The sequence below is a fragment of the Phalaenopsis equestris genome, unplaced genomic scaffold, assembly GCF_001263595.1.
Source record: "Phalaenopsis equestris unplaced genomic scaffold, ASM126359v1 Scaffold000256, whole genome shotgun sequence".
Lineage (NCBI taxonomy): Eukaryota > Viridiplantae > Streptophyta > Magnoliopsida > Asparagales > Orchidaceae > Phalaenopsis > Phalaenopsis equestris.
In genome coordinates this window covers 374,454-392,268 of record NW_018164698.1, presented here as the reverse complement: position 1 = coordinate 392,268, position 17,815 = coordinate 374,454, and the positions used below count along the sequence as shown (strand labels likewise).

Genomic DNA, 17,815 nt, shown 5'->3' with positions numbered 1-17,815 from the left:
ATATATATAATGGACATTTAATGGTTGTGCTTTTTTTAAGTCAATAATAATTAATATTTAATTGTTGCACTTCTTTTTGAAGTCTATAATAATGAGCATTTAATGGTCAAAACCCTTTTTGAGTCTATAAATAGGCCTAAAGGAGAGGGTAGAGGGGGAGACACGTTGTGGTTGGGCATCACGACAGCATGTTTCGGGCGTGTTGCGGCTGGGCATCACGGCAGGGCGACACGGTGGGGAGTCGCGGCGGGGTGTCGTGGCGATGAGACGCGTTGCAATAGTACGTCAAGGCGATGTGTCGCAATGACGCGTTACGATGGGGCAAAGCGTTACAACAGTGCATCACGGTGGAGCGTCGCAACGGGCGTTGCAGCGGTGCATTGGGCCAATGCTTTGTGGCAGGGCAACGTGGCGAAGCGATGCGTTGCGGTGGTGCATTATGGAGATGTGTCACAATGGAGCATCGTGGCAACGCGTTGCGGCGGGCCGTTGAGGTTACATGTTAAATTCAAGACTAATATTTGATACCATGATTTCCCAAGAAGAAGAAAGTTGTCATGCGTAGTAGTGCAGAGTTGAGGTGCAAAGTTGCGGTGCAGAGTTACGACATAGAGTTGCGATGCTGAGTTGTGGCGCATAATTGTGATGTTGAGTTGCGCTCTAAAGTTGCAGGCATACTTGCGACAAAGAGTAAAGTCATCCCCACCCTGCATAGCAGGTAAGCAACAAGATTTTATTTCTTATTGCAGTGAAAAGAAAAGTCAATTTTTTCCTGTGTAACAAGCAAGCAACGAGATATTCTTTCTTGTTTATGCCACGCATTTAAGAAGTGATGAAGAAATGTTGTAGCTTTATTGTTGCGCTTTGAGGGGAATATTTTCATGCTTATGTGGTGACGATATTTGAAGATCCTCTGACTATCATCAAAAATACTGAAATTTTAAGGAGTCAATGTCGACTCTACTCAAAGATGAACGGATTTTTTTTGACTCTTGTACAAGTATATGTTGGTCTTTGTAGCATTTTTTATTATCTGATGTGACATTTGTAGATGATGACAATATATTTTTTTGTTTCTTTTATGGTTGTCGTGACTTCTTAATTGTGCAAAATTCTACAATTAAAATTAGCACACAAATTTTTATAAAATGAAGAATCGCGTGTCTTTTGTTGTTTGTGTCTTTCTGGATTGTGCCCTCTCAGCCCTATGTCATATAAGAGCTTGAACTTGACCTTCTAAGGCTTGCAACCTTCTGAGGTTTTTCAGCGAATACCCTTTTGGGCTCGTCTTCCAGTAGCATGTTAGCTTCTTATCAAGTATTGTATTCTGGGCCTAACTTTTAGAAGCATGGTTGAAAGAAGAATTCATTGAGGATGTAAGAACAGTTCTGAGTTATATAAATGAAGATGCTCGACAATATTAACCTGTAACAAAGTCATATAAAATCCACTGAGGATGGTTGACCTATCCTAGGTTGTTGGTCGAAGCATTTGCTTGATCGCTTAACTTGTTATGGAAGAGGTCAAAGGAAATATATCAAGGATTTTTGATCTATCTGAGGTTGTATGTCAAAGCTTTTGTTTGATGACTGTAGTCTGTAATGAAAGAGGTCAAATCAAGTCCTCATGGGTTCGATTAAGCTTAAAAATGAGGTGTCAGAGATGCTTTGCGTTCCTCAATATTAGGGCGTGGATTGCAATGGACCATATGTTTCCTTGAAAATATGGTTACAGTCATATTTAAGAAAAATATTTGATAACTTATTAGTTGCTTGCTTTTGAATCCTTCCTGCTTTTGAATTTATTGCTCATCTGATGACTGTGTTTCCACATGAGCTTATAAAACAACCCATGTATCGGGCCTTGAAGAGATAAGCTTCTTGATATAGGTGAAGAAGAAACCCAGTACGATGAGAGGGCATAGAGGAAGTGTTATTTGCGATGAAGATAGCCCCCGTACAAGAGCATTTTTCGCAAACTTTGTAATCTGAAGGAAATGTGGGATGACTTCCCCACCACAGTCGTGCCCTGAATGTTAACATGAACAATCTTTCGAGACTACAGTGAAGGCTGACTCCCATCCTGGAAGAAGTTGAGAAATACCCTATGTCTGAATAAGATACGAGAAGACAACCCCACTACAATTGTGCCCGGAATGTTGATGTGAATGACCTTTTAAAATTGCGGTGAACGTTGCCCCCCACATTGAAAAATGCTTAGGGATGATCTTCAAGATGCAAAGAAGATTCCTTCGTCAGTTGGATGATATACATCATTAGGAAATAAAGTACGGGATCAACATCTCAGAGCTGAAGATAGTGTTGAATGGTGTTTCGTTTCCCACAGACGGGGCCAAAATGATGCGTGCTAGAAAATTCATGGCGATAGAGTAATTGATTATCGTCTTAGTGTTGCACGAGAATTAAACACACATAGCCAAAAGAAGAGAAGTAAGCAGAAAGATACACCTCAATTTTTACATGAAAAACCCGTAAAGGGGGAAAATACCACAAGACCTAGCTTAGTTGAAATAATATACTATGAATGATGAGTGCATAATGTGCTGAAAATTCACGGCGGTGGATTAATGGATTATCGTCTTAGCGTTGCACGAGAATTCAACACACACAACCACAAGAAGAGAAGTAAACATGAGAAGACACCTCAATTTTGTATTTTGAAAACTCTTAATGGGGGAAAAAACTATGGGGTCTGGCCCAGTTGAGATAATACACTATGAATGAAGAGTACACATGTTCATTTTTCTCTTAAATTAGGGAAGATGAAATGAAAAAGTTACATAACAGCTGTAGTTCTTGGCGACAATATTTCGCAAGAGTCATTGTTGATTTTTATGGAGATAATAGTCCTTCATGAGTGTTGTAGATGGTTGCTTAGAAGCGTTGATTGAATAGAGAAGCCGTAGTAAGCAGTTGCAGAAGATGTAGACCAAATAGGCAGTAGTGGTGAGTAGTGGTGACGTCGATAGACCGTGGGGACCATATTCAAAAGCTATATGAGTTGTGAACTATGTAGGTTGTAGAGGCAAGTATGAATGACATTCGTAGGTTGCGGGGGGCCAAAGTCGGAAGCTGTACAACCTGTGAATCACGTAGGCTGCTGGGAGGAGTATGAGTGACATCCCTAGGTTGCGGGGACAGGAGTCGGGAGCTGTAAGAGCTTTAAACCACGTAGGTCGTTGAGGCAAGTATGAATGTCGTCTGTAGGCTACGAGGGCCGGAGTCACGAGCCACATGAGCTGTGAACCACGTTGACTGTTGGAGCGAGTATTAATGACGTCTGTACGCCGTAGGGGGCTGGAGTCGAGGGGCTGCACGGGTTATGAATCACGTAGGCCGTTGGGGCAAATATGAATGACGTCCATAGGTCTTAGGGGCCATAGTTGGGAGTTGTACGATTTGTGAACCACGTAGGCCGCCGGAGCAAATATAAATGACATCCGCAGGCCACGGGGGGCCGGAGTTGGGAGTAAGAGCTTTGACCACGTAGGTTGTTGTTGGCACATGAACTGTAGTGATGAGCTCTTCTCACAAACGAGAAATGATTACTAGATTTTTCAAGTTATAACATTGACTGAAGGTGTTCGATTAGTGGTGGTCGACAATGGTTTGCGGTGGTACAATGGTCGGTGGTGATTCTGGACTACAGTCCCTCCTCAAGGTCTCAGGCTCTCTCTAGTTTTAAGAATCCTCCTCATGAGAGGGGTAGGTGTCTATTTATAGCGTTTTGGGTGTCATTAATGCATGAATATGAAACATTTTAATCGGACAGTCAAGAGAGTTTCCTACGATCATACAACATTTGATGGACACGAGTGCCTTAACGGTGTCAGAATTGAGTGATCTTAGACCCGTTAGATTCATATTGTTGAGACGCTCGATTCGAATGTAGGCTTACTAGTGTCGACATCCGTTTGACCTTTGAAATATATCCAGAAATTTTCAAATAGTGATTTAATGACTTGATCTAGGCTTGATTAGACTCAGATTAGATTAGTTTTTATATCATTAGAGTCTGGGCCTCAAATATCAGTGTTTGTTTTGTAAATATCAGTGTTTTAGTGTTATGTATATGATTGTCCTTTTTTATTTTCATCTACAATATTTAATCTAGAGTTCGAGCCTCAAATAAATGAACCTAAACTTGAATCAAATGGGAAGCCTTCATAAGTCATGCGGAGAAAACTTTGTTATAGGTTAAAATATATATTTTTTCGCTTAAAAAAATAAAATCAGAAAAAAAACATAAATTTTACATGAAAAACTCGTAAGAGAAAAAAACTCATCTGGTACGAGTCAATCAAATGAATCAAATGTGCAATTGAATGTATAGCAGTCAATCATTCTTCTTAATTATAGACAATTTTGCTGCAACTGTTGTAGTTATGCTATAAAAGTTTTGTTGGTGGTTGACTACAATCTTTACATGTGAAAAATTTACTCTGTGTTATGTAAATATATAAAGTTGGGTGGTATTTATGCAAATGGCCGCTTACCATATCTTCATCCGAGGTTATAGATGCCGTCGTAATCAACTAATGAGATTAGGCTTGGATTACTAGTTCTGAAGTCCAATTTGCAGACTACTTTTGACTGATTCAGACGTTGAATTAAGCTGCTTCTGAGATGCTTGGGCGGTGAAGAAGAAGACGAAGGGCAAAGTCTTCTCACTCGCCACTCGTCAGCAAATAACAACTCGATATAAAAACACTTGTGCCCCTTTGAGAGGTAGGCAGCGGAGGCGCTTTGCGGATCCTTGAAGTCATCATCTGGTTTTTGTCTATCTAATACAACTACCCTAGGTTTCCTCTTCGCTGCTCCGATCTATAGTCAGCCGACTCCCGAAACATTACTTGTACGGCGAACCAGGAGAAAGGTGCCTATTATTCTACTTTCTTTTGATCCAAGCTTGTTTGATTATTTGAGTTTATAGCGGAGTTTGTTTGGGAAGGAAGGTGCTTTGATTTAAACGGTTTAGGTGGTTCTATTTGGCCTGGGTACGAGTTTGGATTGGCGTGATTAGCTTTTAGATGCGAGTCCGGGGATGGAAATTGTTTTCTTCTCTAGGGTTTATGGAGTCACCGGGGTATTATTGGAAAGGGTTCTTCGTCATATTGTTTGTGCTGGATCTGTGTATTGTGGACTTTTGACATTCGGACTGCTGACATCAAAATAAGGAAACTCTCTGTAACCTGCAGTTCAGACGGGTTTTGAAGAAGGATGATAATTATCATGTTGGCGAGCTAGTATTTAAGGTTTCTTTTACTTTTTTAAATAAGTAATAATGCTTAAGGTTTTTGTTTCCATTTTTATGTAGTTTGGACGAATGTAAGTTGTAAGTTCCCTAAGCTTATGCTGCAATCCGAACCATCTGGCTGGTTAAAGGAAGAAGAAGATATAAAGCAGTGAAGTGGTTTGGTGTGTTTTCAACTTTTTGTAGAGAAGGAAGAAGCATCCTCACAGCAAGCCCTTTCTCGTAGAGATATTGAAGAGGAGGCTGCACATGGAAAATAGTTTGGAAGAGGAAGTGTTCGCATATTGAGGCTAATCCCATAGATTTATTTGGGGGTTATGGCCTGAGCCAATGCCTCAACAGACGTGCATTGTTTAGCATTCCAACAAGATGCTGCAATCATGATCTAGGTATTGCCTTGATTTCCATGTCCCCATTTTCGGGCCAATCCTAGAGATTTTTTTTGGGGTTACGTCCAGTGCTCCTGCCATCATTTTTTTAGAGAGGGTTTATTAGAAAAAATATTACGAGGAAGAGTTGTTCGTAATCCAATTACCAAAATGAGCGCATGACACGAAGAAGGAGCTACCACTTTATATTATTTTTGCTGATACCATTACAAAAGCATCAGAGCGAAAATTTTTTACATTGAAGAATATTTTGTGTTTCTCCATGTTCCTAGCACAATCTAGCATCATGTTCGGCTAGTTTTTGAGTTAAACGTATTTTGTTTGATGGCTATTGCAATTACAAGGGTTCCTCCTATGGAAGGAGAGCGCTTGATCTTTAGAGACTTTTTATTTCCTGCTTCGATGCTATGAAACCAGAGGTCGCTATTGATTATAGGGGAAGCTTTTATTTTGACTGTAGTAGCATACTATTTGTTGTTGTTAAGTGACAATTTGTAAGTATGACTAGGTTCTAGAACTCGAGGAAACAAAATCATGTTACTATAGAGATTGTAATCACTGGAGATAAGGTCTAAAATCTGTACCTGTAGGCTCAGGACTCAATGTTGAAAATAATGAAACATTCCATTTCAAAGCATAAATGGACTATGTCTCTCATGCTAGTGTTTTGATAGCTGTTTGGTATGCCAAAAGTACATGATTTATCTTGTCAATGCACTGACATTAGTTTTTTTAAGCGAGTCTTTAATTCCATCAAGATGGTTCAATTAGTCACCTCACTTTGGCTAGTAGTCTGAGAGTGACTTACAACTTTGTGAATGAGCTTGATTTTGTGTTCTTGATAGAATCAAGTAGACGTCTTTCTACAGAGCTTGTTTCCATTATTTATCATAATTATGGTTTGGAGGACAAACCTACATATTTTATTTTTCAGACATATTTAATATTTGACTAAGTTACTTTGGTCAGAGGCTCCACTTCAACTTATTTGGTGAAATAGTTTTGATCTAGGATGATGAAATTTTTTTATCCAAATAATGAGAAAATGATTCAAGATGTTAATATCATATCATGTAAAAGGTCAAGAGCTCTACAAACAAGTTATTGTGACATGAGAAGTACTTATGTGAAAGTGATAACTTTGACATCATCTCACAAATTTTATCGTCATTGTTTTTAATGATTTAATTGTACAATATGCGACAAAAAATTTTATGATCAGACCTCTATACCGAAGTGCTTTCCACAACTCTTGAGATTGACTTCACAAAGATCATGAATACTATGTTTATATTACAATTCTAGAAGAGTCGACGTCAAGATAAATCAAATTACAAATTAATCATCATCAAAGTGAATACTTGTACTTTTAAGCTATGACAATATTTTGGTTCTTCTCAACTATTTTGCATTAACATTTAATGATACATATAAGAGTTTTATTTTGATTTATATGTTCTTTTATTTATTGGTTACATTTTTATAAATATTATATGTTTGTAACTACTTACTATCATGCATTTGTGAATGCTATATATAGTATATTGAATTGAATGCAATGAACACATGAATGATATATTTATATTAACTGCTTATATGTACATGACTGACTGTAATGAAGTCACCTTTTTATGGTACCAATTGGGGAATGATAGGTTACTTGTTCACATAAATGAAAAAAAAATATTGATATTGAAGTACCTTAACTGGTATAATTATCAAACAGTGCTCTTGTATATATTATACAAATATATAATGATATAAATGTGCTATTAATATTGTAAGATTCATTGAATAACATCATATTCTTAAAATATCAAATATTTATATTGATTTATTAAAATCTTAACTGAAATTTAAATTGCGTTATTTTCCCTTATATTTTTATAGTTTAGGATTATGGGAATTTATTAATTTTTTCTAGCTTATTGTTGTTTTAAACTAACATTTCGTGCTGAATTACTAGAATTATAGATTAGCGATATATTGAAAAATATTTATAGAATGTGCGGATAACCTGTAATGAGGTAATTTTAATTATATTATTTTAATTTAACTTGATTAATGTCTATTTCATTTGTTAATAATTAGTTATGAAAAAACAAATAAGTAAAAAATAATTCTTACTGTCCGATCGTTAGTTCCCATCTTGTTTAATTCTAAGCTCTGTGTCGGGTCGTAACAAAAGTGATATCATAGCCAAGATTTTAGATTAATTAATATAATTTTGATGAAAGAGACTAGGTAATTATAATAAAATTTTAATAATAATTAAAATAAAATAATCAAGCTAACTCAAATTATTAAGTATATCCATTTAGGCATAGGGCTACACCCAAAATTATGAAGAAGTATGCCCGATAAAAAAATTATGTATAGTTCATGTTGAGCTGCTTAAGGAAAGATGACTTGTGATCTATTTTTAAATATTGAGGACAAAATTTGATAAGTGGGGAAGATTGTGACGCCTCTTTTCGGCTTTTCAGAAGAGGAAATGAAGAATCAAAGAAGTGGAAATAAGGAGACGAGCAGAGGGGAGAGAAAGCGAGGAAGTCGAAACCTATAAATTGTTGTATGAGGGAGGTAGGAACTTACCAAGAGGGTTGATCGGCTAGTGCGAGAGACGAGTGTAAGCTACCTCGCACCGAAGATAGATAACGTTGTAGCTTACAGTAGTATCGACAGTAACAAGGGTGATGCCGCTAAGGAGGAGGCGAGTGCGGGAGTTCCTGCTTGTGCATAGACACTTGACCAAGAGCGATCAAGCTGAAGGTGAAGAAGCTTTGTGCTAAGAAGAGGGAGATCCCTCGGGCTATCTGAAATGTTTATATTAATCATTATCAAAGTTAGTACTTGTACTTTTAAAGTGTTATAATATTTTGGTTCTTCTCAACTATTTTGCATTAATAGTTAATCATATTCGTATAAGTTTTATTTTGATTTATATATTCTCTTATTTATTTATCTCATTGTTATGAAAGTTATATGTTTGTAGGTACTTACTATCTTGCATTGGTAAATGATATATACAATATATTTAATTGAATGCAATGAACACATAAATGATATATCTATATTGACTATTTGTATGTGCACGTCTGATTATGATGAAGTCACCCTTTTATGGTAGTAGTGGTTGAACGCTAAGGTGCTCTTGCACATAAATAGAAAAAGATATTGATATTGAAATACCTTAATTGGTATAATTTTTATGCGATCCTCTTATGACGGTTATATAGATATAAAATGATATAAATATGCTATTAATATTGTAAGATTCATCGAATAACATTATATTATTAAAATATGAAATATTTATATTGATTTTTTAAAAATTTAAGTGACATGCATATTGTATTTTTTTTCCTTGTATTACTATAGTTTAGAAGTACGAGTATTCACTAGTTTTGTTTAACTTATAGTTGTTTTAAACTAATTTAGGTTTTATTAAACTATAAAAGATGAGCGATAAAAACGAAAATGTTTATAGAAGATGTAGACAATCTGTAATGAGATAAATTTAATTATAATATTTAATTTAATTTAATTAGTGACTCTTTTATTTGTTAATAGTTAGTTATATAAAATAAATAAGTGAAATTTAATTCCCACTGGCCGACCGTCTTTTTTCGACTTGCTTAATTCCAAACCCGGGCCGGGTCGTGACAACTCATTTCAATAGGTTATCAAAATCATTTAGAATGATAACAATATATTGACACAACACTAACACAAATGTGAATGACAAACTCACAAATTATGGCACTATATTAAGATTTGGACTATTCATCATGCATAACTATCCAAGTGTAGAGATAACCACTATTCCCTTCAATTGTAATGAAAACTAATTTGAAAGCTTCAAATCAATTGGTGGATGCGAGGGTTGAACACAGCAAAGAAGGAAGGAGGGATATTGGAAGATTACATGCTTTATAGATCACTTCACTTTCATATTTTGGCTTGACCAAAATCTTCTATTTATAGAAGTGGTTTTTGGAATTTCTTTTATTGCCTTTTCTCTTTAGCTTTATGATATGTCGCTAGTTAATGTCGTACTGTTTTATTGGTTTCAATGGCTTTTTAAATAAGCCTTGAGCTACCATAAGCTTACAAAGGCCTATAAATAATTCTTTCTTTATACTATTGCAAATTATTGAATGAACTTATCTTTTGCTTATGTAAATATTATGTGGAAAGGCTTTGTAGATTATTTAGTAGTGCTTTAATAAGCCTTTAATTACGGCTCTATTTCTTTCTCCTCTCCTCCCCAACACAGCTCCCCTTTCCACAGGCTAGGCTCTTCCAACTCTTAAACTATGGCCTCCCTCAACCCTAAGGTCCCCTCTGCTAACACCTCCAATATATATTCTCCCACATCCCTTACAACTTTCTAGAACTTTAACTCATCATCAAGCCTAAGATATCCAAGCCAAAAGCCCAATAAGTGGGATAGTTTTCTTTTGTGCACAACGAGATTTAAAAAATCACAGCTATTAACTATTGATAAAAAGCCCTTCTAAATTTGTTACCTGACCTTAAACTTTTTATTTGGAGTTGCCTAACGCTTTTCTTACCCTTTCAAAGCATTAAGTTCCAACTCCAAATTTGTCAAAAACCTTAATATGCACGTTCTTTCATTGCCTGAACCACTCTTCCAACACCATCTCAAGAAGTTATTAATCAAATTGTTGACTTCACTAATAATATTCTTTAGACACTACATCACATGCTAAAATTTGTCTTTGGTGAGATCAATACTCGGAAGGTGACGTTGAATAAGACATCTATTGTGCTACCATTGTCGATTAAAATTTACTTTATATTATAGAATTGATCATCTATCACAACATTAATAGCAGGGTGATCTCAGTAAGGAGCACAATCTTTTTCCGGGTCAGTATCTTTGAGTTGAATTGAGTTGTCCACTCAAGGTTTCTCTTGGGTTGACATTTTTCGGGCTAGTGGAGAAGACTTAGCTAGTTTGTGATTGTTTCAATTCTTCTGATTGCTAGTTGATCGCTTTTTTTATGTAATGGAGGCTGCTAATCACCTTGATAGTTTTAGATTGGCCATTGGCAGAAAAGCATTTCGATCTCTTCCGAGTTGATTGCATTCTTCCTGCATAATGGAGGTTGTATTATTGTATTTGATCAAAAACACCATATTTTAGGGTTGTGATTGTTGCAAATATTCAGCATTTTGAGTGTCTTTATAAGGATATTTTCTCATGAGGTATTATTGGAGCATATTTTGGGGCAAGCATGGAACCCTTTAATACTATGGTGGTGGTTGTTGGAGGTGCTTCTAATTATCTTTCTATGGATTTAAGAGAGAAGATCGTTCCTCCCCACCTGTTGCGATGTTGTTTCCCGTCAAGTTCCCTTAGCATTTGGAAAAATTATTGGCGATGGATTTCAACTACCTCATTAACCACAATTTGGCTTTAACACATTGGATTAGTTATCACATTAGCCACCAATTGAACTTTAACAAATCAGATTAGTGCAGGATAGGATTGTGCAATGCCCCTTATGAGGTTAGAGAAGATTAGTTGTAGGTAGAGAGCTTTGAGGAATGCTCCATGAAGAAGGCTGGGTTCAACTATTAGAATTTGATGACCTTTATTTGTGAAGCATAGAAAAAAATGTTGGAGTGATTCCCTCACTCCTTGACTCATCCCCAAAGATAGGAATAGCTCCTTACAATGTACCTATTGTTACTAGATTAGCAGTAAAACTAGGTCAATTCATTAAATACCCCTTATAGAGCATAGTGGGAGGAAATACAACTGTCTTAATTTATCCCTATGCTATAACTAGAAAGACTTGGCATGGGATCCAATCTATAGCTCAATAAATTTGCTCGATTGTTTGAGAATGTTTCATATGCTCATATGGATTGGTGGAGCCTTTGTATGGATCAAATGAATTTTTGAATCCATGTGGAATAGCGAAATTGGCAATTTTATTAGTCTAGGTGGTACTTTCATCCAATTTATGTTGCCAAGGGAGGTTATCGTGTTCTTTTTGGGAGTTCTTTAAGAATGCAACATAATTTTATGCTAATTTGTTGGAGAGGAAACAAGAAGATTGGAGAGAGTAATGGCACGATCTCTATTCCTCAATTTATTTTTGGATTTTTTGGTTATGATCACGAGCACGATATAAACTAATTGTGTGGATATATTCTTAAGATGGGTTGTATTTAGTAAAATGGAATTGCATATAGCCTTGGATGAATTTGAGGAACATGGATTTTACAAGGTATCTTAGGGGTGCTTTGCCCTTCCTCTTTTGTATGTGGTTGATACTATGATGGGGGAGGTATTGCTCGACTATGGAGTTCATGTAGAAGATGATTCATTTCATCTCTTTTCTTTTATGTATCAAACTTAACCTTTAAGAGAATGTCTGAATGTCGTATCAACGAGTGAAATTTTTCAAAATATTTTAGGGTGAGAGGGATTTGAGGAAGGGATTTAATGGTGAGAATATAGGGTATGAAAAAATTTCACTGGGAAGCCTTCGAAGATGCACCTCATATTGTAGTACTTGTCTGTATTCCGAGCTGAAGGTTGATTATCACTTAGGTGTAGGTGATTGATTGTGCCACAAGGAGCACCCCCAAAGTGTAGGAATGTTTCCTGTTAGGTATGACTCATATACCATAAATGAGATATATGCTGGAGCAGAAGGATCTGTCTAATCGGGGGATTTTCATCATGTGGGTTGGGGTTGCGGGGGCAACACCCCGCGGTTCGGTACAACAGTAATTTAAGTAATTGCATATTCTACTATAGGGTTATATATATGCACTGTTTGTAACCTTAGGTGAGTTTTAGAGCTGAATCTTGTATTTTGTATTCTTTTCTGAATATTGAAAGGAAGTCGCCGCTTTGCTCCCGAGAATGTAGACATTTTTGCCGAACATTGTAAATCTCTGTGTGTTCTTCTGGATTTGTGTCGATTTCTGTTTTTTTTCTCCGCTCTAATTTCTCAACAAGTGGTATCGAAACGAGGTTCTAGGACAAGGAAGAAAAATTTCGGCGGCGCTGGAATAAAGAAGATTTTGACAGAGGAGATTGACGGCTAGGGAAGGATTTCTGCAAGCATCCCGACAGTTCGGATCTCGGCGCAGAGAAATTTTAAAGACGAAGCAGGCTTAGACGGTTCGGCGGATTAGAGATTAGGACTCCAGCGCGATCGCAGGACAGGGAACAGTTTCACGAAGCAGAAGACCAGGCGATTTGTTCTGCGAAGGTGACAGGAGGTTCGACAGGGTTCTGCGGTCCGGACGAAGTTGTTCGCGAAGGTTCGGAATCGCGGCCAGTTCGCGTGCGGTTCGGGGCGAATAAGGCGAACGAGGGCTGCGAGACTATTGCAGAGGCGATTCTCTACCAGGCGAGAAGGATTCGCGACGAAGGGCTTTGTTAGATGGTGCAGGAGGCAGTCGGGCGGTGGGAAGCAGAATTGAAAGGGCAGACACAAAAAAGGAAAGTTCGCGGAAAAAGAAATTTAGTGCAGAGATATTTCAAAGATTTTCCAGAACTCAGAAAAGGCAAGGTAAGGGAATCTGCTGCTGCACTCGGGAAATGAAAGATTTCTTTCTGGAAGGAAAACAGAGGTGAAGTTTTTCTGGAAGAAAAAATGAGCTTTTCTTGAAAGTTTAAGAAAAAGAATTTATGAGAAAGTTTAATTAAGGAAGATTTAATTAAGGGAAGTACTTTTTCTGGGAAATTTAATTAAGGGAATCTTAATTAAGGGGTTATTTAAAAAGATTTGTAGCCCAACTCACATTGATGCATAAGAAACTCAATGATATATTTCTCTTAAAAGGCTGAATATTCGCCAATGTGGAGATTTGTTAGGTATGACTCATAATACCAGAATTTGAAGTCCCTTGGAATGAAAAGATGTCTATTAGAATTGAAGAGTTGTGTCTCTTGGAATTTAGTGGGTTAGGGGGATCAGCGAGGGCACAGCGGAAGCGTGGTGGCCCAACGCACATTGGTGCATAAGAAACTCCATGATATATTTCTCCTAAGAGACTGAATATTCGCCAAGGTAGAGATTTGTTGGGTATATGCATTTCTCCTAAAGTGACTGGATATTCGTTAAGGTGGAGATTTTTTAGGTATGACTCATATACCATAAATGGGATAGATGCTGGAGCGGAGCGGAGCCCACGAGCGGAGTGGAGCGGAATGATCTGTTCAATCGGGGGAGTTTCATTATGTGGGTTGGGGTTGCAGGGGCAACACCCCGCAGTTTGGTACAAAGGTAATTTAAATAATTACATATTGTATTATGATGTTATATATATGTCTTGTTTGTAACCCCACTGAATCTTGTATTCTGTATTCTTTTCTAAATATTGAAAGAAAGTCGCCGCTATGCTCCCGAGCATGTAAACATCTTTGCCGAACCTCGTAAATCTCTGTGTGTTCTTCTGGATTTGTGTCAATTCTTTTTTTTTTTTCTTCGCCCTAATTTCTCAACATTTCCCACAAGCGATGTAAAATTGTTGTATGACAAAAACAACTATGAGTTGGTCCAGATTCTTTGACATCATTGATAATGTGGCTTCAACTCTTGTACACACAATCCATAAATGGTGAAATTGCACTAGGAAATGATTCTATTGACTGACACTCCAATGCCTAAGTTAGAGATTTAACTTAAGGGCTTGGAAATAGCTCAACAGAGCTTTCTTCATAAAAAGGAATGGGGATTTGTCGTACTCTGCTGGGTATTAATATGTTAAGAGGAAGGGTAATTTGCTACCTCAGCAAAATGTGTGGGTGATGAATCAACCACCTTGAGATTTATGTAGGTTCTTCGGCAAGTCAGCGGTGAAAAATTATGCCGCATCTTATTTAAGATTGACGTCGAACCACTACACCCCTAGGGATAATGGGCATATTAATGAATGCCTTTGGCGTGAGGATCAGCATTGAGATCTAAATTGTGCCGTTGGATCTATATTGATGGCATTGCGATTGGCACCAAAGATGATCTGACTTACAATCAAATATAATTCATCAAGTCAGGTTGGAGGGCTGACATCAACCTTGACACCAATGTTGTAGAAGTAGAAAATATTATTGCTCCATTTGAGTTTCTTTACATGAAGATATGAAGATAAATTTGGACATTCCGTATCGGATGGTTCCAATTAATCTAAAACTGCATATTTTTTTGGGACACAGCTGGTTATAAACTTTGATAGTCATTTGGTTTGTTTGCCCTACATTGCCTTGTTAAAATTGCAGAAAACAGATACTATGGTTCGTTGCTCTTCTTTACCGTCATGCTCAGTTTTTTCTCTAATTCATTGGTTTATCACCTCATTATTACGATTAAAAAAATGTAAAAAACTCTCGGCATATTCAATTTTCATTGTGTCCACGTTTAAGATTTAATGTCCTTTTGCATGATGTATAATTCATAGCGATTTCCTTAAATCCTAAATGAGAGCTATGAATATTTTGTGATGCCTGATTTCAACTTGGTAGATAAATTTGCCTCCAAATTTTTGTTTGCCAGTAGATTATTTGAGCCAATTGTCTGTTTTTGGTTATTTATTTACCAAAGTTCTTTCTTTCTCCTTTTTTTCCAGGGACGTGGTGACCCTTTTATCTGGATATAGCTTTTTGAAGTTCCAATGGGAAATTGCTTTCGAACTGTATGTCATTTTAATTGGATTGATTGAAATTCTTTGTGAAAGTTCTGAGGCAAATCAAATGGTTGCTGTTTTCTACTTCTATGATTTTTCAGCTTGCTTTGTTTTGTCCTTTTATTAAGCTCCACGAAATACAGTTCTCTTCCTTGATGGATTCATATAATTTTTATTTTGAAACAAGAACTTCTGGGCAATGTTTTGAAGTGTGATGGCTGAGGACAATACTTTATCTGTTACGAATTTGGGCACAAGCCCAATGGTAATGAAGCATAAATCCAAACACACGAAGAAAAATTAAAATAAATTCTAGAATTCATTACTATATGATTCATATTCAATCAGACATATAATAAAATAAAATTAGATGTCATAATTAATATTGATTATGCATTATTTAAGCTTCTTATCCTTTAATTGATACCGGAATTAACTCAAATTATAATCGAAAAGAATATTATTATTGAATTCAAGAAGTCACAACGACGACTCCTCAAAATAAGAAAAAATAACACAAATACGTAAATTGCTCTCTAGGGGAGAGTGATAGGTCTGAATCGGACTGGAGGGAGGTGCAACAGTGCTGGAGGTAACAGAAGTTAACGACAACCTGCTGGAAAGAGGTTCAGAGTTGGTGCGGCAGGGCTGGAGGGAGCAGGAAGTGGCTGTGGCCTGCTGAAAGAGGGCTGGAAGCAGGTGTAGCAATTCTGGAGGGAACAGGAAGCAACGGTGGCCTTCTGGAAGGGTGCTAGAAGCAGGTTTTACAATGCTGGAGGGAATTGGTAAGTAACGGTGGCATGCTGGAAGGTCTGGAAGCAGGTTGCTGCGGTGCTGGATGGAGTTGGAGATGCGATGGTTTGTCTGTGCAGGAGGTTGTGCGGCCTGCAGGGAAGGAGTTTGAGGAAGGGCAGCCTGTTGGAAGAGAGCTGGAGAAAGGGCGACCTGCTCGAAGATGCTGGAGGAGGCTGACAGTGAGCAGAAGGATTTTTGTGGACTGGACGACAACAACAAGAGATGGAACAAGCAGAGATAATCACCATCTGGACAACGAGTTACAACCAGAGCATCTTCTCGCCGTTGGATACAACCCTGAGAAGGGGAAATGTTTAGAAGCAGAGATTTGGAATAAAAAACAAACAAAACGGCATCTTCAGCAACCAACCAACGTAATTATAATAGATAATAATAGTTAAAAATAGGAAGGTAATAAAATAGAAAGGAGATAGATTGGGAAGGAATATAATAGGAAGGTAGTAGACTTGGAGCGGAAATAGAAATAGAAGGGGGATATAATAGGAAGGGAGGGGGGACTTGGGCGGTATGTCCCACCTAAAGGAAGAAGTGGCCTTTCTAACCTCCTGGACCTGGACCCTTGGTCGTTCAGCCAGTTGGGTTGGTTTGGCTCAGCAAGCTCTTACGTCATTAACTCTTCTTCTTCTTCTTGAAATTATGCTATTATTATGGATTTTTATTTTGAGTATTAATTAAATATGATGGCTATTTTATATGACTTTTTATTAACTTCAAAATTAATTTAGTTGAAGTGCACCATCCCATTCTCCTTGGACAACGCTTGGCTGGTGGGTTGTATGCCCCACAGGCTAAATACATATCTCAACTATTGTATGACATTTTTGCTCTGGCCCATTCTGTGATTTAGCCCTAAAAATGGTTTTCAAAAATTTTTTAGTTTTAGTATTTCACATTTTCCAATTTTTGGGTTATTCCAAAGTCAATTTTTCAGTGTGGTTCCAGCAGAAGCTATTTGAAATTGATTTGCGTTTTACTTTTTTGGTCTCTCTAGTTGCAATGTAACTACTTGGTTGTTAAGGAACAAGTTATTCTAGTTATATTGTATGTAAAGTTTTCTTCATTTGAATGTTTTATTTCTCATGAAGCATGTTTAGTCACTGTCAGACACATCACACTCCTCGTCCCACTCTTTGATTTTATGTTTACTCAAATTATGCAAAGAATTTTTCACTTCTTTGTTAGCATTGGATTCTTCTGTAAATTCATACTTTTAGGTTTTATAGGATTCAAAACTACCATTCTTCCATTAGTCTTGAAATCATATATATTAGATAACTCTTAGCAATTAACATCTAAGTTATAAGTTCAATGTCTAGTCAATATAGTGACACGAGCAACGCCCACAAGAAGCAAATTACGTTAGATTTTGTCTATATTAGTAGTAATTGAATCAAAACTAAACATCTCATAGACAGAAAACATAACAATTTTATATATCTATGCTAACTTATATGGTTTTATATGTGGTTTAGGTTTCACATTCATACAATTTAGAATGGACATAGACATGAAATGCATTCAACTCACTATCAATTATGAGTTTGCATAGGATCTGTTTTAGTTTAAAGAATTTCAGTTCTATTTCCAATAGACTCAAAGGAGTACCTATGATGTAACACACGTCGTTGTTGACCTCATTTTTAGTGAGGTCTTAGTCT

General features: G+C 36.9%; 1 protein-coding gene across 1 annotated transcript in view; it reads left to right on the top strand.

The window, feature by feature from the left end:
• The first annotated feature begins 4,543 nt into the window (after window positions 1-4,543).
• The window catches only part of LOC110024451 (thioredoxin H4-1), a 41,422-nt gene continuing 28,150 nt past the window's right edge, over window positions 4,544-17,815 (top strand). The window contains exons 1-2 of the mRNA XM_020724420.1: window positions 4,544-4,896; window positions 15,285-15,350. Of these exons, the coding sequence (XP_020580079.1) occupies window positions 15,330-15,350 (21 nt within the window). The 5' untranslated portion in view covers window positions 4,544-4,896; window positions 15,285-15,329. The remainder of the gene's footprint in view (window positions 4,897-15,284; window positions 15,351-17,815) is intronic.